We start from the raw sequence: 22273 nt of genomic DNA on the forward strand, positions 1-22273 counted from the left end.
AGTCAAAAAATTAAACCTGAAAATGGTATAATTTAACTATATTATATATATATATATATATATATGTGTGTCCCTGCAGCACAAAAGCAGTGTTAAGTCGCTGGGGTATATTTGTAGCAATAGCCAACAATACATTGTATGGGTCAAAATTATACATTTTTCTTTTATGCCAAAAATCATTAGGATATTAAGTAAAGATCATGTTCCATGAAGATATTTAGTAAATTTCCTACCGTAAATATATCAAAACTTAATTTTTTGATTAGTAATATGCATTGCTAAGAACTTCATTTGGACAACTTTAAAGATGATTTTCTCAATATTTAGATTTTTTTGCATTTTTTGTTTTCAAATAGTTGTATCTCAGCCAAAAATAGTCCTATCCTAACAAACCATGCATTAATGGAAAGCTTATTTATTCAGCTTTCGGATGATGTATACATCTCAATTTCGAAAAATTGACACTTATGACTGGCTTTGTGCTCCAGGGTCACATTTATATATACATTATATATATAATTTATATAATTTAACATTACTGAGTCAACATAAATACATTAATTTAATGGGAATAAATAGCTCTTTAAGGTAGCAATTGGTTAGTGTGTAAATGTGATGTAAATGTTTAATTAAAAAAAAACTTTTTGTATAAGACACATTTTTAAATGTTTTTTTTAAATCAGAATAGCTGCCAGTTTGCTTAAATCAACATTATATTTAAAAGGTTAAATACTATAAGAAGTCGTTTTCAACCTGAATTTTTATTTCACTAAAATTACAATGATCATGCATCCAGTCAATATATTTTTTATTTCTAAAATAAATTTTTATTGAAGGGAATGAAATCATAAAATACCTCACAGTGAGCTCTCTCACAATCTGTTCCTAAAGAGTAGCCTCTTGTATTCATCATCTTGATATTTGAATGGAAGTATCAAAAGTAAAGGAGTATCTACATGAATGTGAATATTGCTAATTATAAACATAACGAAATCAAGCTCTCACATTAATGTTCTCTAGACTGTGGATGGTGGTCTTCGCTGCAGACAGATGTTCTGTGAGCTCTGAGATTCGCTCGTTCAGTCGCTCTCGCTCTCCATCCGTACTTTGAGACTAAATTGAAGTAACATCATATTTAAAAAGTCATATTTAAAACAAACAGAATTTGTTGTGATGTTATGTAAACCAATGGTCTATTGATATTATGCGATTAAGAATCCATTCAAATGAATGGGATTGATTCTTTAGGGTGGAACAACTACGAAAGACTAAATGAAGGGTTAAATTGGGCTTTACCACACAATGCAGTTTTTTCTCCAGAAGGTGGTTGGTTTGTTGTGTGCAGGAGTAGTTGTCCTGAAGTCTGATGAAACAGAGAGCCATATGATATATTCACATGAATTCTTAAAAAAAAAAAACATTTTTTTTATTCTGGGTTGCACTAAATTAGAGCAAATCAGTGACTGTTTGGTGCAGATTGCATTATAAATAATGACAAATATACAATTTGTCTTTGTTATTTGAATAAAAACAGAAATAACATTACAGTCACCTTTCTGAAAATTGTAGCTGACAAGAGCTAAAGCCTTAATAACTCACTCATCCTTATAAAAACATAAGTACACTTTAGTCAAAATTTGAAAAGATTATTTATTACAAAAATAATTAACTTTAAAAGAATAAAAGTCAATTAAAACTTAATATGGTGTTTTAATCGATGTTAATGAATTAATTGCAATTAAAGGAAAACATATTAACATTTAAATTTTTATTAAATGCAATTTTACAGTGTTTTCTGGCACTTAAGTAGCACTTAATTACATCTTTATGTGTCATTTAATAATTCATAATATATCATGTATTTAAATATACTGTATTTGCAATTACAAATTTGTAAGTTGGAATTTTGTACATTTAAATAATATTTTTAATTTAAATGTAACACCAAATAACACTACAATTAAAATGATAATCAAGTACTTTACATGTGCTTCAGTATGTTAATCAAAATAAGTGCACTTCTTTAAAGAACAACAGAATATTACTAAAACATAATTAATTGAAAGGTACTTTAAAGTAAAACTTTTAACTTGACATTATTACAAAGTGCACTTGTTACAAGTGTAAGTTTGTTAAGACACATTAAATTGTCTGTCTTTAAGTACACTTAAGTGGCCTTTTAGTTAATTAATATATTATCTGCAAGTAAGGATTTAGGGTTACACTACAAGTGCTCACTACTTTTTACGAGGGTAGTATGGATTAGCTCAGATGAAAAAAAGTGAAATCTGCTATGCTGTTTCTCTTGTTAGAGGAAATCTTATATAAAACCATCAAAAGCTAAAGAAACAGATTTGTTGTTAAATGCCTTAAAAATTCTTCTTTGTCATCACATTCTGCATGGTCAAGTCTGCCCTCTTATATATCTCTTATAAAAATGTATTCATTGCTAAAATGTAGGGTCTACTAAATGAGTAAATGTGCTGTAAATGTAGTGTATGCATATGTACATAGTGCATTTCGGAGCATGTGCACTGTCCACAAAAACACAAACCCAAAAAAGCTCAAATCCTGCTAAAAATAGCATTTTCTAACTGGTCTATTTTATGTGCATGCATTGTATATTAATCCAATAGAATAGAATAGAATAGAATAGAATGTGATATAGCACAGTACAGTTTAGTCTTGTGTCTCACCTTGTGAACCGCTCTATTAAGCTGCTAAGCTCAATGCGAGTTCTTTGTAACTCAGATTCAAGGAGCTGGTGTCCGGTTTTGAACTCAGCTCCCATGCATTTCATTTGCAAAGTGGTCTGCAGCAAGCTGTGGTGGAGAGCCTCATTCTGCTCCTGTAGCATCCTGGACCGATTAAACAGACAGAGAGGCCATCAAGCACACCTCCAAGAAAACAACCACACACAGGCTGTAAGATACACAATGCTTTTATGAGCAATGACATGCCAAGAGGGGATCATTTGGGAAGCAAATTGTCTCGCTACCATCCTGACGGAGCTGAAAAGCAATTTCCAGAACCAAAGTTAAGGCGATTAGTACTTTAGCAGGCAGCATGCAAAAAAAGAATGCAATAGTAAACAAAAAACTCACATTAACCTCTCCAATTCTGAATCCTTTTCCTGTGCAAACACGAAAGCAGAGGCAAATGTGGAAAACACCAACAACAAATAATAATCAGTTTATATAAATATGTATATTTTCACTCTGCTTCAACACTAAAGAAAAAATACTCACCTTTGGGAATGAGGATGACTCTTGGTAGCTCACTGTAGATTGATCGTCCTGGATAGTGGAGCTTGCAGATGAATCTGACTTGTTAGAATGTGGAGAAGTAGACCGCTGGCCCACTGGAGAGTGGCGAAGATGGCTTGGGTGATCATCATTGTGATGATCCTCTTTGACGTGGGAATGATAGTGGTTTGATTCTGAATGAAAGTGGTGGTGTCCTGAATGGGAATGCTGATTCTGCAATTCTGGATGGTCATGGTCATGATGGTGATCTTTGGAATGATGATGGTGGGACTCCACTGGTTGGGAATTATGATGAGATTTTGAATGCTCATGATGTGGAGGATTGGTAGTCTCTGGATTGGATTGGTGATGGGCATTTGAATGGGAATAATGGTGGGATTCCTGAGACTTGTGGTGATGGTAATGATCTGATTCAACAGGGGGGTTATCATGACTTCCTGAGTGAAAATGGTGAGGTTCTGGAGAATTATGATCACTTTGATGATGGAAGTCCAAATTGGAAAGGTGTCCTTTAGAATGTGACGTGCCATGATTTGTGGACTCTGAATGTGAGTTGGGATGATTTTCATAAGGATGGGGTGAATTAGAGTGTACAGGGCTTTTTGGCTGACTGTCAGACAAGTGATGGTGATGAGGATTATGGTCAGTGTCAGTATGAGAGGAATGATAATGGTGTTCAGTTGTAGGGGATGCATCATGGGAATGAGAGTATTGGTGAGTTTCAGAGTGGCAATCATCGTGGAAATTATGGTGCTCTGGTTCTGAATCTGAAGTGTGATGGTGATGATCAGGGTTGGGTGAGTGATTAGGATGGGAATGATGATGGTGATGGTGAGACTTGGGATGAGAGGATTCAAAGTCAGAATAATGGTGTTGCGATTTCACACCAAACTGATGGTGTGTTTCTGAGTCTGTAGAAAGATGAGATATACTACCATGGTGTTCTCCATGGTGGTGGAGAGGAGGAGGAGGCGAGTCATAGTGATGAGATTTTGGATGGGAATGATGGTGGGAAGTTTCTGAATGGGTGGAATGATGGTGTGAAGATGAGGTGTGGTGGCTTCCATGGTGGTGATGTGGTGGTGACAGTGAATGATGATGGTGGTGTGATTCCACGTGAGAAGGATAGCAGTGAGCTTCTGGATGATGGTGAGTCCCTGATTTAGAAGAATGTGTTGAACTGCGGTAAGATCCATGATGGTAATGTGTTGGAGAAGGTGAACGGTGGTGGGAATCTGAATGAAGAGAGTGATGGTGTGGTGATGGGCTACGATGAGTTCCATGGTGGTGATGTGATGGTGAATGATGGTGTTGAGATTCTTGATGGGCTTGATGGTCATGAGATTCTGGATGGGTATGATGGTGTTGGGATTCTGGATGGGAATGATGGTGATGTGATTCTCGATGGACATGATGGTGTTGAGATTCTGGATGGGCATGATGGTGTTGAGATTCTTGATGGGCATGATGGTGATGCGATTCTCGATGAACATGATGGCGTTGGGATTTTCGATGGGCATGATGGTGTTGAGATTCTGGATGGGCTTGATAGTCATGAGATTCTGGATGGGCATGATGGTGTTGAGATTCTTGATGGGCTTGATGGTCATGAGATTCTGGATGGGCATGATGGTGATGCGATTCTCGATGAACATGATGGCATTGGGATTCTCGATGGGCATGATGGTGATGAGATTCTCGATGGGAATGATGGTGATGCGATTCTGGATGGGCATGATGATGGCAGTTTTCTGATTCTGGAGAACAAGGACATGAAGGTGGGCTATGATAATCTCTGTTGTAATGGTGGTGTGATGGAGACGATTTGTGGTGTGAAGTTCGATGATTCGGTGAATTCAAATGCTGTTCTTTGGGGGCAATTTGGTGCTTTTTCTGACTTTTGTGGCCATGTTCAGTCCCAGATGAAAGACCTTTTGAAGAAGAACTAGTACAGCTTGTATCACTTTTTGTACTGTCACATCGATGCCTGGGAACAGCCTGGTGCTGTTGTTGATAGATGAGGTCCCTTTCAGGATGTGAATGCTTGTTGGAGCGGGAGGTCTTGCTTGAATGTGAGTGCCGTCTGGAATGGGAGTGCTTACTTGAATGAGAATGCTTACTGGAGTGCGAGTATTTGCTGACATGGGAATTAACAGTTGATGTTATGGAGCTGGCACTGCTTCCCAGCCGGCTTCTGGTCATTTTTGATGTCTTTTCTCTTTTATGTTCAGGCTTTGGAGACAATGTCTTTGGAGATGTTGAAGTTTGACCAGGGCTCAAGGGCCTATGAACATCTGTTACCCCAAGGGATGTAAGTCTTGATGGGCTAAGCACCTGCCTTGTGATTTCATTCAGAAAGGCAGAAAACTTCATCTTCCCCTTCACAAAGTTCTTATGAGCCTCTTGCTTCTTTTTTTCCCGCCCCTTCTCATCCAAGTCTCCAACACCAGCATGATCTGTTTGCCTCGACAGAACCTCCATAGACTTGGTCTTTCTTATGTTTGCAGCCCCTTTAGCATGATTGTGTTGTTGCCCCTTATTGCCCTTTTCATTCTTCTGTTGAGAATTCGTTGCAGTCTTCTTGGCAGTTCCTCCACTTTTTTCTTTGACAGTCAGGTTCTTTTCCATGCTTGTGGACTTCTTCAGTTGGTCATCAGCGTCCAATAAAGGCATTGTATCTGCATCATCCTCAAAGGCTCTCCGTCCTCTGCTGATATCCATACATGATTGTGAGTGCTTTGAATGTTGAATAGCTCGCTTGGACTCAGTAGGCAAAGGGGCATTTTCCAGACTGTTTTCAGATGACCAAGAAGAACATGAACCAGAGGAAGAGGAAAAGCTAGAATTGGAGAAATATGATTTGGAGAAAGAAGATGAAGAGGAATTGGAGGAGGAAGAGGAATCAGAACTGGATGAGCTTGATGAAGACTTTGACAAGGAACTAGAGGAAGACCCAGAAGAGTTTGAGGAAGTGACTGAAGCTTTAGAGTGAGTTTTCTTTTTCGGTGTGTGACGTTTATCCTGATTTTGTGGATAATGATGATGATGATGGCTATCAGCTTGGGGGTGATGATGGTTATAATGCTCATGAATGTGATGGCGACCACTGCTGGCATCTGAAGTACTATAGATAAAAGTGAAGAAAAAAAGAATTAGTGGTTCTTACTAAGGCACTATTTATTAGTTACTATTACTATTACTCATTAAAAACCCATTACTTATTTATGTATAAATAACTGGAGACCAGTTAAGAGCTGTGCAGGTGAACCTCACTCCCCTGATCTGGTGCACTAGCGACTGACACTAGAGTCTGCAGTCTTTTGTGTCCTTATTAGCGTGCCCACCTCCCATGCCAGAAACGGCAGTTTGAATCCCACCTAGAGAGGGTCAAGTAGATCCAGAGGGGTTACATTGGTGCTGTGACCCGGATGCAAGTGAGGTTTAAAGGCGTGAGTGTAACAGAGGCCATGCATCTAGTAAGAGCTGTGCAGGTAAACTTCACTCCCCTGATCTCAAGAGGCATGTTAACAAATGACGCTAAAGGTTGCAGTCTTTAGTGTCCTTGTTAGTGTACCTGCCTCCCATGCTGGAAACGCTGGTTCGAATTCTGCTTAGAGAGGTTAAAGTAGAACCAGAGGGGTTACGTTGGTGCCGTGACCCGGGTAGGAGAGTGAGGTTTAGGGGTGTGAGTGTAACAGAGGCCAGCTAGTAAGAGCTGTGCAGGTAAACTTCACGCCCCTGATCTTAAGAGGTGCAGTAGCAACTGACGCTAGTGGTTGTGGTCTTTAGCGTCCTTGTTAGCGCACCCGCCTCCCATGCCAGAAATAATTGTTCGAATTCCACTCGGAGCAGGATGAGTATAACCGGAGGTGTTACATAGACATGAATTATACCTAAAAACCATGTGGCTTGAATAATATAAAAACTTGCAGGTGGTTTCTTTTGATTTGGGCTAGTCAACAACCACTCAGGAGACCCTATAGCAACAATCTAGCAAAGCCCAAGGAACCACCCACAACACCATAGCAACAACACACATTATGTTAAGAAAATAATTGTTTCTAAGTTTTTTTTTTGCTTCAAGATAACAACACTATGTATATACATTATGCATACATTTTAACAAATGCTTTTTTTTAATGTTTTTTTTTTTTTACAAATACATGTCATATATTTTTATCACCTCTTATCCTCATGTTCCTCTGGAATGTGTGCACCACGATGGTGATGATGGTGACGATGAGATGAGTGGCGACGCTGATGGTGAGGATGATGATGGTGTTGACTATGGTGATGTATCTGATTATGAGCCATTGTCTATGTTCTTGCTTCTCCTCAGAAAGACAATTTAATTAAATTAAATTGTTCTTGCTTTGTAAAACTTTTTGTTGATTTCTGAGCAACAAACCGTCCAAAAGTGTAATGGGAAGTACTGTGGGAATACATAACAGATATGGTAAAGGTTTGGTAGTGTAATTTATAATGTAAAAAACATATGTCAGTTACAAAGTGACAAACTGCGTATTAAAACTATTAGAATATCAATATAATTGGCATTTAGATGATCTAAACAAATAGGTTAATATAATATACAGTATACTTATCTTAGAAAAAAAATAGACAGGAATTAAAAGAAAATACTTAATGAATACTTAAAAGTGTCAAAGAAAATTGTAATACATAACTCTCTTTTTTTAATTAACATCAAATAAAAACTCTTATAAGTTAGCTATGTGATATTGCAGTATCTTACCGTAAAATGATCAAAAATGCCAACAGAGAAAAGAAACCAGACTTCCTCAAGGGATCAAAGAGCAATGAATATTGTGTAATATCAATTTAAAAACACAATTACTTAATTCCAAACAAATGAAAATTACAAGCCACAGCAAAGAGATGTTGCGTATTTGAAGGGTTCGAAAGAGATGATGAGAGCTCTGGTACTTTCACAACTTTTCTATGCATGTTTGTCCGGCCCCTTTATCTGACAGGGCTGATTTTCCAGCAGCACAGTGTGAGCACCAGATGTCAATAATTCCTGTCTCATTGTCTGAAGCGCCCATGGTAAATTTGTACAGCAATGACAATAACATCAATTCACTTTGAAGGGGGGATTATTTTCCATGGAAGGCACTAGTTGCTACTTCTTTTAATGTTGGGGGGCATCAGATGAAATAAGCTGCATAATGTTATTCAATTATCTTTTTAGGACTTTAGAGATCATTTATACAGTTGTGGTCAAACGGTTACATACACCTTGCAGAATCTGCACAATGTTAATTATTTTACCAAAATAAGAGGGATCACACAAAATGCATGTTAATTTTTATTTAGTACTGACCTGAATAAGATATTATGGTAACACTTTAGAATAGGGAACACTTATTCACTATTAACTACGACTTTTCTCTCAATAAATTCCTAAGTTGCTGCTTATTAATAGTTAGTAAGGTAGTTGTTAAGTTTAAGTATTGGGTAGGATTAGGGATGTAGAATAAGGTCATGTAGTATAAGGCATGAATATGTGCTTAATTAATACTAATAAATGGCTAATATTCTAGTAATATGCATGCTAATAAGCAACTAGTTAAGAGACCCTAAAATAAAGTGTTACTGATATTTCACATAAAAAGACGTTTACGTATAGTCCACAAGAGAAAATAATAGTTGGGGTGAAAACTTTTGAACAGAATGAAGATGTGTACATTTTTCTTATTTTGCCTAAATATCATATTTTTTTTCATTTAGTACTGCCCTTCAGAGGCTACAGAAGATAGTTGCATGTTTCCCAGAAGACAAAATAAGTCAAATTTACCCTGATCTTCAAATTCACTTTGCACTTAATGCGTGGTTTCTCATTCTGGAGCATCAGTGAATGTTTGAATCTTCTGAAATAGTTGTGTTTGAGTCCCTCAGTTGTCCTCAGTGTGAAAAGATGGATCTCAAAATCATAGTCACTGCTGGAAAGGATTCAAATACACAGAAATGCTAAAAAAAACAAAGAATTAGTGGGAGCTGGGGGGGTTTTTCTGAAGAACAGCAGGCAGTTTAACTGTTCAGGAGTGTGTAAACGTCTCTCGTGTGAAATATCTTATTCAGGCCAGTGCGAAATAAAAAATAACATGCATTTTGTGTGATCCCTCTTATTTTGGTAAAATAATTAACATGTTGCAGATTCTGCAAGGTGCATGCAAACCTTTGACCACAACTGTAAACATGTTTTTGGTTTTTTTTAAGTGGAATTTTCACCAAGTAACAGTCTCATCTTTTCATTTTGACCTTGCACATGGTTTCGCCATTTTAATAAAACACTGATAAATTAGTAAATTGACATAGAACATATTGCACTATGGTTCATAGTTTCCTTTGCTTCAGGCCTGTGCTTGTATCTGTATCTACAACGAGGCTGATGGAGGATGGATTCATTGAGAATCAATTTGAATTTACAACATTAACCATAAAACACGTTCACAGGCACGTTTGCCCTCGCCGTCCATGCCACTGAATGTGAAACATCCTGATGCCATAAACAAAACTAACACACACACAAAAAAACATGAAGCCTGCTGAAATAAAAACTTAACAAGATTTAGAAGAACAGCTGAATATACTTCTGAGTGTTCAGCGCCTTACAGAGCACATAATAATACCGTGAAGCAGTGTTTCACTGTATTTTTGTTATTTGGTTGATTTCTATAATAGTTTATTATATTGCATTCTACTAAATCGATATATTATCATTCCTAATAATAATAATAATATTATTATTTATGATTATATAATATATAGCTAGTACAGTATATACTGTAAATCTATAGTTAGGGTTAGTAATAATGCACTACAGCTATACTTCAGAATAACATTACAAAAAACAATGTTTATCATGTATACTGTATATTATAGAGAATCCAAATATAACGTCTTTAACAAGAAACACACTCACGGGAATACTAGGAGAAATATAACCATGCTTCAAACAAAAACAAGAAACTGAGGAGTATAAATGCACATTTTCACCATTGTAAATCACATTGCTTTGATTTCCTTGGTCTTGTCTTTCCTCAGCATCATTCCCAGCAAGCTAGGGAGCTAAAACGTGGATATGTTCATCTCGGAGCAGTCATCTAGCATCCCTAAAAGTGTCATGATCCTGGAATATCCTGCTAGAGACAATCAATGACCAGTTATGTAACACTGCTCAGACACACAGCCACAATCAATGTCAAACTGCAATGAAATGTAACCTTCAGAAAGAGAACAGATGAGCACTGAATGAAAAGCCACGCAAGGACGATCGTTTCCCATCAGCCTCCTCTCATTATATAAGAGCACAACTCAGTGCCAGCCTCTAAATGATCAAATCTTTGCTGAAAAACCTGTTGTGCGCAATCTACTGCACGCCTTCTGTCATCTGATTTACAGTTTATATTCATTCAGAAAGTAAAAGGATTTGGTATAATTATAAAACTGCAATTATTTATAATTATAAAAGGTTCATGTGTCGGTTTGCTGTGAAATCTTTACTGATTTCTATTAAGCAGATGTAAGAATAACTATGCATATTGCATATTCATGTATTACTGATAAACAAAAAACACACATGCAATTATTTTCTTTTGCTTTGCATTTTGTCTAGTCTCAAAAAAACTCTTTCAAATGTGACCCTGGAGCACAAAACCAGTCATAAGGGTCAATTTTGTGAAATTGAGATTTATACATCATCTGAAAGATGAATAGATAAGCTACCCCAGCGACTTAACACTGCTTTTGTGCTCCAGGCTCACATATTATTTTTTACAATTACTTCATGTGTCAGGCTTTACAGGGTTAATTTACATTCTGGAAAACATTAAACGGGAAATTAGGAAGCACTTCAATTTAATGAAAACAAAACAAAAACACTTCACAAAATAGTTTCCTTCTCATTACACAACAAAGGACAAGACAAAGTAGACAATGTTAAATAAGGCTAAATGTATAAAAAAATTTAAAAAAGAATGTCAGCAACTGCTTCATGTCTACAGATCTTATTTTTACAACAGAATGCACACTTTCAGCTCTACAGGCTACTACTCCTCTAAACCGCTATTTATTCAAACATTAGGCCTCTACGGTTGTGTAGTAAACAAAAAACATCTACCATGAGATTTGGGCTAAATGATTTTAACCAAACTGATAAATCAAATACGGAAAAACAAAAACAAAGACCAACAGGTTTTTTCATCTGTGAAATCTCTGAATGTCATTCAAAGATTTATTGATGATTGTAGCATTGTGGAAATCAAATTATATCAGAGCAACAAAACTCTGAAAACAAGCTTTCAGTGAAGTAAGATTTAGCAAGCAGAAATCAACAGAGGGCAGTAAACGTGATGAATAATAATGAAGCGGTAAGCTGAGAAGTATGACGTGTCCTGAAAATGTCCCGAGCGTGTGGCTCTTTATTCAACAAACAGGTCAAAACTTTCCGCTTCCTCAAACTCTGCATTCATCTCCGCGGCAAGAGCGTCCAGCTCCGACATCTGAAAGAGCAGGAAAAATCACAACTGATCAGAATCAATAAACAAGCGCTTATAAAGGGAGCCCTGTTTGAAACTCATTTCTGCAATTCTATTGGGTGAAGTAGAAATGACAGATTCTGTACTGGCATCATGAAAATTTTCCACTGCACTAAAGGCTCTTTAGATGGTTCAGATGTTCTTCACACGAAGAAACAGAACTGTTGACTGAAAGGTTCTTTGCGGAAGCAAAAATGGTTCTTTATGGCATCACTGCGAAAAGTGTCCCTGTTTTGGAAACGTTAAATTAAAAATACCTTTAAAAAAATAAAATTAAATCAGCAATTTAAAAATTATAATTTGCTGAGCATTTTTTCACCTTCAGTTCATCCGAGATGAGTTTGTTTCTTCATCAGATTTGGAGAAATGTAGCATTGCTTTTGTCCCAAGAATACCAACATGTTCACCTTTGGTTTAAGAAGCGGTCTTTTACTTTACTTTAGCATGAAACCCATCCATCGTTTCCTCAATATTCGCGTCATTTTTCCTGACGCGGCGAGTATAAACCATGCTCTACACTCGAAGCGCTGCGCAGCTCAAACGAGTCGCGCGGTTTCGTTATGCTTTCAGTTTCATTTGTCGTTTCTCATATGCAACAGAAATGGCTGCGTAATCGAATACGGTTATAGTGATAATTAAAATATGAAATAGTAATACTAACCGTGGGGTGTTTTATCGCGATTTATCGTCAAACCGGTAATCGTTACATCCCTAGCTGAGACACTGATGCAATGCTACATTTCTCCAAATCTGATGAAGAAACAAACTCATCTTCATCTCGGATGACCTGAAAGTGTGTACATTTTCAGAAAGTGTTAATTTTTTGGGTTTAACTATTCCTTTAAGAGCATACACAGTTACACACTTCACCTTTAGACTTCATGAGATGTTTATATCAGCATGTCCTTCTCACCTTTATCTGCTGTACGCGCTTCCTCCTGGCCGTCTTCTTCCCCAGACACACCCCCGGGATGTTGGGATCGATCTCTGGAGGGTTGGACGCACTGTCATCAGCAGCGGAGATGTTGAAGGAACCCATTGAGAAGCCCAGAGGAGTCAGTCGAGATCCCTCTGCTTTACACATCACCTCTGGCGTCTGAAGCCTCTCGAACCCAAACAGGGTCTCTGGGGTGTTGGGAGAAGTGGACGGTGCAGGAAGGGATTTGGGGCTGTCGCAGGACCTGTCCCCCACACTCAGGCGACTGTAGGAGCGCCGCACTTTCTGGGGCCAAACAGGGTCCTGCTCCGGTTCTTTGGGCTGCGCAGACGGAGACAAAGGAGGCAGGATGGGCGAGAGGACCGCTGTGCTGGGCGCTGATGCTTCAGATAATCTTTCCACATTCTCCTTGTTACCGCCACACAGCGCCTAGGGGAACATTTCCACATGACCACATCACGCATTTCAGGTACAGCATGATACTGGGAAGAGTTTGTGAGAATTACCTGAGTTTTCCTGGGTGCAATTTTCCTGACCGTGATCGACCGCTTCACAGCCACAGCTGGAGCCTTAGAGACATAATAATATTACTACATATCTATTATGATGAACCAAACCAGCAAGTTTACCGCTGCGTGATTCGCTAACACTTTATAATAAGCATACAGCAATAAAGCACTTATAAAACATTTGAAAACTTCGTTTTTAAAGTGTAGCCTCAACATTGTTAATACTGGCTGTAAACAAATAATGAGTTCTTCATTCACCGTCACTGTAATTAACAGATTATTATTGATTAATTAGCTCACATGGAGCCCTGCACATGACATTACATATCCTTATTTAATCTATGAATAATGAATTAATGGAATTTAATTGTAATTATGTTACATTTCTGTAAACTGTTAGTATATAATAATAAATGTTAACATGTTAGAAGCTGTCAGTGCACCAATATTGCATGTTTCAGCATGAATCCAAACGTATACAAAGTATGTTTTACACTTGTAAATGTTACATTATTACATATCTCCATATAAACAATGAGACCAGTCCGATTTGAAACAAGAGCCTTTAACGGTTCATGAAAACATTAAAGCTATGAATTAAAATGAAAGCAATGTTTATGTATGAAGTGAGTTGATACATTTATGCATTTGATACATTATGATTTTACAACAGTTACAAGATGTTAAAGAATAATAAAAAACACACACTCGCTCTCACATTAACTCTTTACATCTGAGCTAATTAAACAATAATAATGTTAATTACAGTGACAATGAATAAAAAAAATCACTATTTGTGCATTGCATATTAACAATGTCAAAGACTACAATGTATAAACTGATAGCTTGCAAATGGTTTATAAGCGAGTTGTTAGTGCATGCATACTTATAAAGTGTTAGAGCTAATATTATGTATTTTAGACAATCAGGTCTATCTTTTTTGTCATTTTCAAGTCAAAGTGACAACATGGTTTGGGATTTAGAGATGATTTATTCTTCCAGTTTTAGCAGTGAGCCAGAAAAACGTGATGTGCAACATAACCTCACCTGTCAATCAGCTGCTGTCCTACAGTCATTTCGTCTATGGCAAGCCGTTTTGACTTTTATTCATTCTCAGGATATGAATTCTTGATATCAACAATTAATTTTTTTACTAGTCACAATGTTAATTCTTGATATCAACAATGACATCAGAAATGATCAGCAATTGAATTTCAACTAGTAAAAAATATTATTCTCGATATCTGCAATTGTATTTCCACTAGTTAAATATCGCCATTCAAAATCAATGTTAATTCTTGATATCCGTAAATGTATTTCAACATGTTACATTTGTTATTTCCGATATCTGAAAAAAGGCATCTGACGTCAATATAATTTCTGATATCTAAAATGGCTTTCTTACTGGTAACAATCAGAAATTAACATTAGGGCTGTGCGATTAATCGAAATCGAATCGCGATTTGAGACGTTGCGATTTGCTAATCGCAAAGCCTGCGATGTGGACGCGATATTACTCTGTTCCAGAGCATATGCATGACTGCCAGCCTGGAGTTGCAGTCTTACTTGCCCTGGGCGAGAGTGAGCGCACCTCCGTTCTCCCCAATCAGCACTGCTCTAGCCAACTGCGTAAACACCCACCATTAAAAAAAAAACAGAGCGGGACGGGAGAGAGACAGAGTGGGATTATGGCGTCTACTGGGTCAGATCGATAGTTAGGCAAATTAAAACTAAAGAAAACCGTATGCAACTTAAGCTTCGAAATGACAGACAACGAACAAAAAAGGTAATCTGCAAGAGCTGCGTCACAGCGCATATCAAAAGCTCCCTTATCGGTTCTGTTTTCAGTACTGGAGAATAAAAGACACATTCTTACATGTCTTTGTTAGTACGTGAACGTTATCTTACACATTTTATCTCCCCAACAGATTAATTTGAAATAAGTTTATAATGCATGTTGGCTATTCCCAATTCAGAAGAGCGCACACACAGCCTGTGTCTGTGAATGCAATTTGATATTTTCCCCCAAATCGCACAGCCCTAATTAACATTGTCACTAGTGACGATTTAATTATTGATATCAAAAATTAGATATTCTTTTTACTAGAAGCAATTCAATTGTTGATATCAAGAATAGACGTCTGTACCAGTAACAATTAAATTGTAATTTCAATTTGTATGACATTAATTCTTGATATCAACAATTGATTTTGAATGGCAGCCTATGGTGATATTTAACTAGTGAAAATAAAATTACAGATATCAAGAATTATATTTTTTACAAGTTGAAATTTAATTCCTGATATCAAGAATTAGCATTTGAACTAGTAAAATAAAAAAACTGAATTGTGGATATCAAGAATTCATATCCTGTGAGGGAGTAAATGTCAAACCGGCTTGCCATATTTCGTCCTGCTTTCATCGATCAGAAAAGCGAGCTGAACTCACCTCCGCTTCAGTGGACAGGGTTTCCTCGCTCGCAGATAACCTGCTGGACCTCCTTCCATCAGACTCTAGGAACAAACCCCACACTGCGTTCAGAAGCACTCAGCTAAGCTGTTAACAGCCTGAACAGACTCACAGTAATGACTCACTTCTGCTTCCAGCGCTGCTCTTGCTCGGTAACCCTGCGGCTTTGTTGCTCATCTTGCTAAGCTAACTCGACACACTGACGATCACAACAACAAACAACCTACAAGAGCTGCGCCTTTGTTATACTTACACCGACCAATCCGTTAAATGTTCTCTTAACGTTATATGGACTTACATAAAAACAAATACCTCTGTTCTCGGGTGTAAACGAATCGGCTCTTCTTTCAAATTCGCCCGCGCGGGGTGGAGCTAAACAAACGACTTCCGGTGTTAAACACGTGTCTTCCTGTGGAAGAGTTGAACCGCGTTCAAATATTTGCACTCAACAGATCTAAAAAAAATACAGCGAGAGCTGGTCAAATATTACTCCAGTACAAGTGAAAGTTGTAAAGACATATTTTTACTTAAGTAAAAATACAGAAGTAGGCCTACTTGCCTTTAAAAGTACTTAAGTACCATTACTAAATTTCCTTTTTTATGTCAATGCACTGTTTTATTATTGTTGTATGTAATACTTGCAATGCCTCCGAAGCAACTTACATTACATTACACCTGCTGAATACACTGGCTAGCTTGTAGTAGGCCTATGTTTGGAATGAAGAGCTTTAAGAATGATAAAAAGCAATAGAAATGCTACAAAACGTTTGTATTTAACACCCTACACACCTCCACAAAAGCAGCATTGTAGTGATCTCACACAGCTCTGGACACATCTACGTGAATCGAGTGGACAGTGAAACTGATATAAACACACAATCAAACCTGCTTTAAAACCTAGCAACACACCGGTAGCTGTGTAACTTTACTGCTTTAACAAAAGAGCAGAAATAAGGTTGGGAAACATCCGTGTAGATCATGCTTGAGATTAACCACATCAGACAATATGAAATTGATTTGAAAGCACGGGGGTTTTTCTTTAGAGCACCACATTAGCATGAACATACAACACAACAAAGAATGTTTTTTGCACTTAAAAGATATTTTTTGAAGTTTATTTCCATAAAATCTGGCCCCCGCCCCCCTTGATCTTTATACAAATAAATGTCTCACATACCACCTGGGAAACATATGCTGACTTTACTAAAAACAGTCACAATTTCATACATTCCAGATCTCCACAACTTAATAATAATCATAATATTAAAGCAATAAAGTAACAAAAACAGGTGTTTTAATTTCATTTTTGGACAAGTTGCGAACATTTTCGTAACGGTCATTCTGAAAGATAATAAATGACTGAAACATACTTATTTTTTATTTAGAAACTATGACATTTTCACAATTCTAGAATAATTTACTCTTTATATTAATACGTCTCTCGCTGATATGTGAAAGGCTGTTGAGAAGTCAAGCCTCCCTTCCTCTAGAGGTCAGCACTGAAGTTTAAAAACCTGAAACCTTTAAGCGTTTAAGAGAACCGCTTCTACCACCATTTAAAGTATGAGCATTCACTACTTTCAAAGTGAACTTAAAACCCTCCTAACCGTCATTCAGTCCAAAAAAGCAGGTAAAATTGCCACCGAGTAAACTACAGACGCTTGCTTTAAAGTGACTGAAAGGTTCAGGCTTATATGGCGGCAAACACACGAGTGAAAAACCAGGCAGACTTACAATAGTCTTTTGCGCACTGTTTGATTCAAGGCATAGCACTGCAAGTACAAATGAAGCGGGACGCTAGAAAGTTTGATCATCTTTGCAGGACTCTGTCCAGTGGCCGAAGACCTCACAGATGTCGCAGTACGGTCGTTCGTCGCTGGTGCTGCCGTGGTAGGTGGTGTGTGGCAGCGAGTCTAGCATCTGGTCCTGGGTGGGACAGTCCTCTGTGTCGTGCAGGTCAAAGCAGTCACAGATGTCACAGAAGAGACGGGGAGGGGGCTTCTTTTTAAGCGTCGGCTCGGCGTGACTAGGTGTAGAAGACAAGGGTGGGAGACTTTGTGTAACAAACTTAATACAAAATATGTCAACAGCTTTTTTTAATTCAACATACTTGTGCAAAACTAAATGTTATTCTGTTTTTACACATTTTGCATATCAACATAAAACTAGACGAAAAAGTTCGTCAAGAAGACAAATTTTAGGTTGGCTTGAGAACGCCTAGCCTGAAAGTTTAAAGTAGTTGTAAAAGCCTGAAGTTTGAAAATTTTGATAGATGTTGATAACATGTTTCTAGCATGATTAGCATGTTTTTAACATGATTGGTCTGTTACTAGCATATTGCTGGCATGATTAGCAAGTAACTAGCATGTTGCTAGCATGATTAAAAAGTAACTAACATGTTGCTAGCATGATTAGCAAATAACTAGCATGTTGCTAGCATGATTAGCAAGTTACTAGCATGTTTCTAGCCTGATTAGTATGTTCCAAGCATGTTGTTAGCATGATTAGCATGCTACTAGCATGTTGCTAGCATGACTAGCAAGTGACTAGCATGTTTCTAGTCTGATTAATGTTACTATCATGTTGCTAGCATGATTAGCAAGTTGCTAGCATGTTGTTAACATTTTTCTAACATGATTAACATGTTACTAGCCTGTTGCTAGCATGATTAGCAAGTAACTATCATATTGCTAACATGACTAACAAGTTACTAGCATGTCGCTAGCATGATTAGCAAGTTACTAAATTTTTTCTAGCATGATTAACGTTACTAGCATGATTAACAAGTTACTAACATGTCGCTAACATGTTTATAGCATGATTAGCATGTTGCTAGCATGATTAACAAGTTAATAACATGTCACTAACATGCTTCTAGTATGAGTAGCATGTTGCTAGCATGATTAGCATGTTACTAGCATGTTGCTAGGATGATTAACAAGTGACTAGCATGTTTCTAGCATGATTAGCATGTTACTAGCATGTTGCTAATATGATTAGCAAGTTACTAACATGTCACTAACATGTTTCTAGTATGAGTAGCATGTTGCTAGCATGATTAGCATGCTACTAGCATGTTGCTAACATGATTAACAAGTGACTAGCATGTTTCTAGCATGATTAGCAGTATGAGTAGCATGTTGCTAGCATGATTAGCATGCTACTAGCATGTTGCTAACATGATTAACAAGTGACTAGCATGTTTCTAGCATGATTAGCATGTTGCTAATATGATTAACATGTTACTAGCATGTCACTAGCATGTTGCTAGCATGATTAGCAAGTGACTAGCTTGTTTGTAGCAATTTCTAGGGGGTTTCTTTTTAAGCGTCGGCTCGGCATGACTAGGGTGTGAGACTTTGTGTAACAAACTTAATAAAAAACTATTTTAACAGATTTTTTTAATTCAACATACTTGTGCAAAACAATGTTATTCTGTTTTTACACATTTTGCATATCAACATAAAATAAAAAGATGGATGAAGCATGGAAAACCCAAGCTGAAATAATCTATTTGATTCTAAACAATACAGAGGAATTAAGGAAAAAAGCTAATTTAGAAATACTCTTCTATATTTTTATGTACACAGAATTACATTTTTATAGTTGGAGGAACTAAAAGCCATCGCCAAGTCTACAAAATGTGTGCGTACCCAAAGTCAAATAATAAAACCAGTAATTGTTAAACTAAGTGAAAAATGTGTCACATTTGAAGATTAAATGAAAACAAATTAGCGAGTTCAACTGGTTCTTGCCATTGTATGCCGAGATTTACAAAACAGAGCCAAACACCTGCTGTGAGTGTCCGTCTCAGCTGCACCGTTCCCATTGAGCGCTGCTTCAGCCATCGTCTCCAGTTTAGATGTCAAGTCTTCGTTCTTCCGCCGCAGATCCACAATAACCGAGTTCAGGAATTCAACCTGTGCCAAAGAAGGAAGTTAATCAGCAAAAGTGTGTTAAATGGGCAATTCATGATTTTATAATCCCATAAACCTGCAGAAACCATGTCCTGTTGCTCTGAGACCGTATATCTAAAGTCAAATGCCTAAAATACACATAACAGAGAAAACTGTCCTTTGCATACCTGCCGCTCTGCATTCTCCTTTGCCTCCTTCCATGTTTTTAAAGCAGAATCATCTGATTGGTACGCAAAACACACGGTTAAACACATGAATATAAAGCAAGGTTTGATCCCAAGTCCAGCAAAAATGCAATAGCAGAACTACAGTCTGGAAGAATTGAAATGCAATGCAATGAAAACAAAATCTATAGTCTTGGAATTCCTCTATATAATTCTTCTTTTACGTTACATTAACATCTTTCAAATATGTGCATTGCACCCTGTGTCATTTACTGTTAACTGGAGCAGACTTGTGCTGTAAGGGTCACCTGTGCCGCTGATCTGAGCGTCAGCTAAACTCTCCAGACCCTTCACTCCCTCCTGCAGCTGAGTGTTCTCACTCCTGTGGAGTTTCAGACTGGACTGCAGACCTGCTATCTGCTTGCAAGAACCACGAACAACACTGAGCAAAACTGACCTTTGCACACGCACACACACACACACTCTAATCCAAACAGATGTTACCTCGTTCCTCAGAGAGTCTAATTCTGTGTCCTTCTCTGAGATCAAGGCACTCTGTGTTCGGAGAGACTGCTGAAGAGCTGCGTTCTCCTTCTCTGATTCTTTTGTTAAAGTGCTTTCCCTGTGCAGAAGACAGACTGTATGACGTGTGCTTTCTCCATTCACTCATGCAGGGTCAGAATCTCTATATTAAAACAACACAGCAAAGACTTCCACACATGGTAGTCAAAATTGCATTAAATTTCCTGTGGTTGCTCACCTCACTTTTATCTTCTTCAGTTGACTATTGAGCCTGTCACACTCCTTTTTGAACTGCATTAGGAGGGAACAGAATTTAATATTTATGCAAATTTTGCATTTATATTTTCAGCTTTTGAAGTGGTCATGAACTGCTTTTTTTATTATTGTGTACTGTTCTCTGAACATAATTGTGTTAATAGAATAAATGTTCTCTTCATAATTCAGAAGTAATAGTCTATTTTCTGTCCTGTTTTGACCCCTCATCAGAACACTGTTTGAATAGGTCTGGCGGATTGTAGACTCAGAAGTAAACGCCCACTGCTGTGATTGGCTAATAGCTGTGTATGATTGACAGCTGCATCCTTCAGAGCTGGGCGCTGCTGTGATTTAGGTTAAAAAGGCAGATCAAACGATCTGTAATAACAAACAAAGCAATAGTGAGCACGTAATAAAAACAGTTTTCACTGATGCGGTCTGGATCGGTGGGCGGGGCTAAACAGGCAGCGCTGTAGAATCGGTGGGCGAGGCAGCGCTAAACTCAGTAAAGGAGCCTATCATTAACTCACATATTCTAATAGTATAAATCTCAATTTATGAAAACTATTTTTTTTTTCTGAAACTTAATTACAGTCTTGTGTAATAAAGACTGACATGGAAAAACACCACAGTTCCAGTCTCTGAACAGAAACTGACGAATTAAGAACTGTTTGTCCAAAAGTAATACTAGCTTAATAGCGAGGAACAGAGAAAGTCCAAGCACCAGAAGCTCATGTAAACAAATAGGTGATTTAATTTCCAGTTTCTGTATCTTCCCAAATATCATACAACGTTATTATATAATCAGCCATACTACCTCGTTCCTCAGAGAGTCTAATTCTGTGTCCTTCTCTGAGATCAAGGCACTCTGTGTTCGGAGAGACTGCTGAAGAGCTGCGTTCTCCTTCTCTGATTCACTCGTGAAAGTGCTTTCCCTGCGCAGAAGACAGACTGTAAGATGTGTGCTTCAGCTTTCGTTCGTTTGGGGTTAGTCGAAACAATGCAATAAACACCATAAACTCTGCCGTTGCTTACCTTATTTTCATCTCCTTCAGCTGATCATTGAGGCTGTCACACTCCTTTTTGAGCTGCATTGAGAGCGAATCAAATTTAGGGCTTTTGCCTCTCAAATGAACACATTAATCATCACAGCATTGTATTTAAAGCATAACATATTTACATAAAACACACTGCACATTTCATTCATTTTTTAGCATTCAAAAATGACTGATTTAAAATATAAAAATGACTTCAGACAAACTTCCAGATGCAAACTAATATATCTATTAAATCACACATATCATTCGGTTAACGTACGTTTAGCAGAACGTTGCCGTCTTTGTGGCTGCTGGCGAGCTCCACGGTTAGCTTTTCCTTCTCGTGTTTCAGAGCCTCCACTGCCTGGGCTTTTTCAGCGACTGCTTGTTTCAGCTCCTCACTGAAACACACAACCAGCATTTCTTCAAACTACACTCTCAGACAGAGGAAAAGTGAAATCACAATTCGTACTTGACTTGTTCTTGAAACATTCATAAATAAAAGCAGCAATTCTCAACAATTCTCTAACCTGTGCTAAAAAGCATGTAAATGATGTAATTGAATGTACGGTCTCACTACTCAAAATCATGATTGTCATCTATTAATTAGTTATATGCAAACAGGAATCATGCTGTACT

General features: G+C 37.5%; 3 protein-coding genes across 6 annotated transcripts in view; all 3 read right to left on the bottom strand.

The window, feature by feature from the left end:
• The window catches only part of LOC107702936 (LIM domain-containing protein A), an 11003-nt gene extending 2785 nt beyond the window's left edge, over positions 1 to 8218 (bottom strand). The window contains exons 1-8 of one of the 2 annotated variants that reach the window (XM_016505385.1): positions 8020 to 8218; positions 7450 to 7698; positions 4993 to 6390; positions 3249 to 4938; positions 3105 to 3133; positions 2697 to 2858; positions 1297 to 1363; positions 1006 to 1113 (exon numbers count right to left, since the gene is read on the bottom strand). In XM_016505385.1, coding sequence (XP_016360871.1) covers positions 1006 to 1113; positions 1297 to 1363; positions 2697 to 2858; positions 3105 to 3133; positions 3249 to 4938; positions 4993 to 6390; positions 7450 to 7580 — 3585 coding nt within the window. In that variant the 5' untranslated portion in view covers positions 7581 to 7698; positions 8020 to 8218. Of the gene's footprint in view, positions 1 to 1005; positions 1114 to 1296; positions 1364 to 2696; positions 2859 to 3104; positions 3134 to 3248; positions 6391 to 7449; positions 7699 to 8019 lie in introns of both variants that reach the window. The other variant, XM_016505383.1, reaches the window with a different exon arrangement.
• Positions 8219 to 11136: 2918 nt separating this feature from the next.
• Positions 11137 to 16133, bottom strand: cdca5 (cell division cycle associated 5). 2 transcript variants are annotated; one of them, XM_016505400.1, is made up of 6 exons: positions 16052 to 16129; positions 15865 to 15971; positions 15719 to 15783; positions 13268 to 13330; positions 12738 to 13190; positions 11137 to 11788 (listed from the first exon to the last, which is right to left on the bottom strand). In XM_016505400.1, exons 2-6 carry the CDS (start codon positions 15914 to 15916, stop codon positions 11708 to 11710), a joined length of 714 nt encoding a protein of 237 aa, XP_016360886.1. In that variant the 5' UTR covers positions 15917 to 15971; positions 16052 to 16129; the 3' UTR covers positions 11137 to 11707. The 2 variants fall into 2 exon arrangements, with proteins under 2 accessions (XP_016360886.1, XP_016360885.1); XM_016505399.1 differs by having other exon boundaries at positions 15865 to 16133.
• Positions 16134 to 16504: 371 nt separating this feature from the next.
• Positions 16505 to 22273, bottom strand: part of clip1a (CAP-GLY domain containing linker protein 1a) — a 41498-nt gene continuing 35729 nt past the window's right edge. For both annotated transcript variants that reach the window (XM_016505389.1, XM_016505388.1), the window contains 9 exons: positions 21915 to 22035; positions 21633 to 21685; positions 21415 to 21532; positions 20581 to 20633; positions 20325 to 20442; positions 20129 to 20237; positions 19824 to 19876; positions 19532 to 19659; positions 16505 to 17765 (listed from right to left, as the gene is read on the bottom strand). In XM_016505389.1, coding sequence (XP_016360875.1) covers positions 17537 to 17765; positions 19532 to 19659; positions 19824 to 19876; positions 20129 to 20237; positions 20325 to 20442; positions 20581 to 20633; positions 21415 to 21532; positions 21633 to 21685; positions 21915 to 22035 — 982 coding nt within the window. In that variant the 3' untranslated portion in view covers positions 16505 to 17536. The remainder of the gene's footprint in view (positions 17766 to 19531; positions 19660 to 19823; positions 19877 to 20128; positions 20238 to 20324; positions 20443 to 20580; positions 20634 to 21414; positions 21533 to 21632; positions 21686 to 21914; positions 22036 to 22273) is intronic.

This window comes from Sinocyclocheilus anshuiensis, unplaced genomic scaffold (genome assembly GCF_001515605.1).
Source record: "Sinocyclocheilus anshuiensis isolate Anshui unplaced genomic scaffold, SAMN03320099.WGS_v1.1 scaffold238, whole genome shotgun sequence".
Classification (NCBI taxonomy): Eukaryota; Metazoa; Chordata; class Actinopteri; order Cypriniformes; family Cyprinidae; genus Sinocyclocheilus; species Sinocyclocheilus anshuiensis.

What these genes read in the sequence shown, in the direction of transcription:
- cdca5 (XM_016505399.1), bottom strand. Translation starts at nt 15,916, where the DNA reads ATGAGCAACAAAGCCGCAGGGTTACCGAGCAAGAGCAGCGCTGGAAGC. An exon ending in GAGCAGCGCTGGAAGCAGAA is followed by an intron (nt 15,784 to 15,864) that starts GTGAGTCATTAC and finishes GTTTGTTCCTAG; the next exon opens with AGTCTGATGGAAGGAGGTCC. An exon ending in AGCGCGTACAGCAGATAAAG is followed by an intron (nt 11,789 to 12,737) that starts GTGAGAAGGACA and finishes CTGCTCTTTCAG; the next exon opens with ATGTCGGAGCTGGACGCTCT.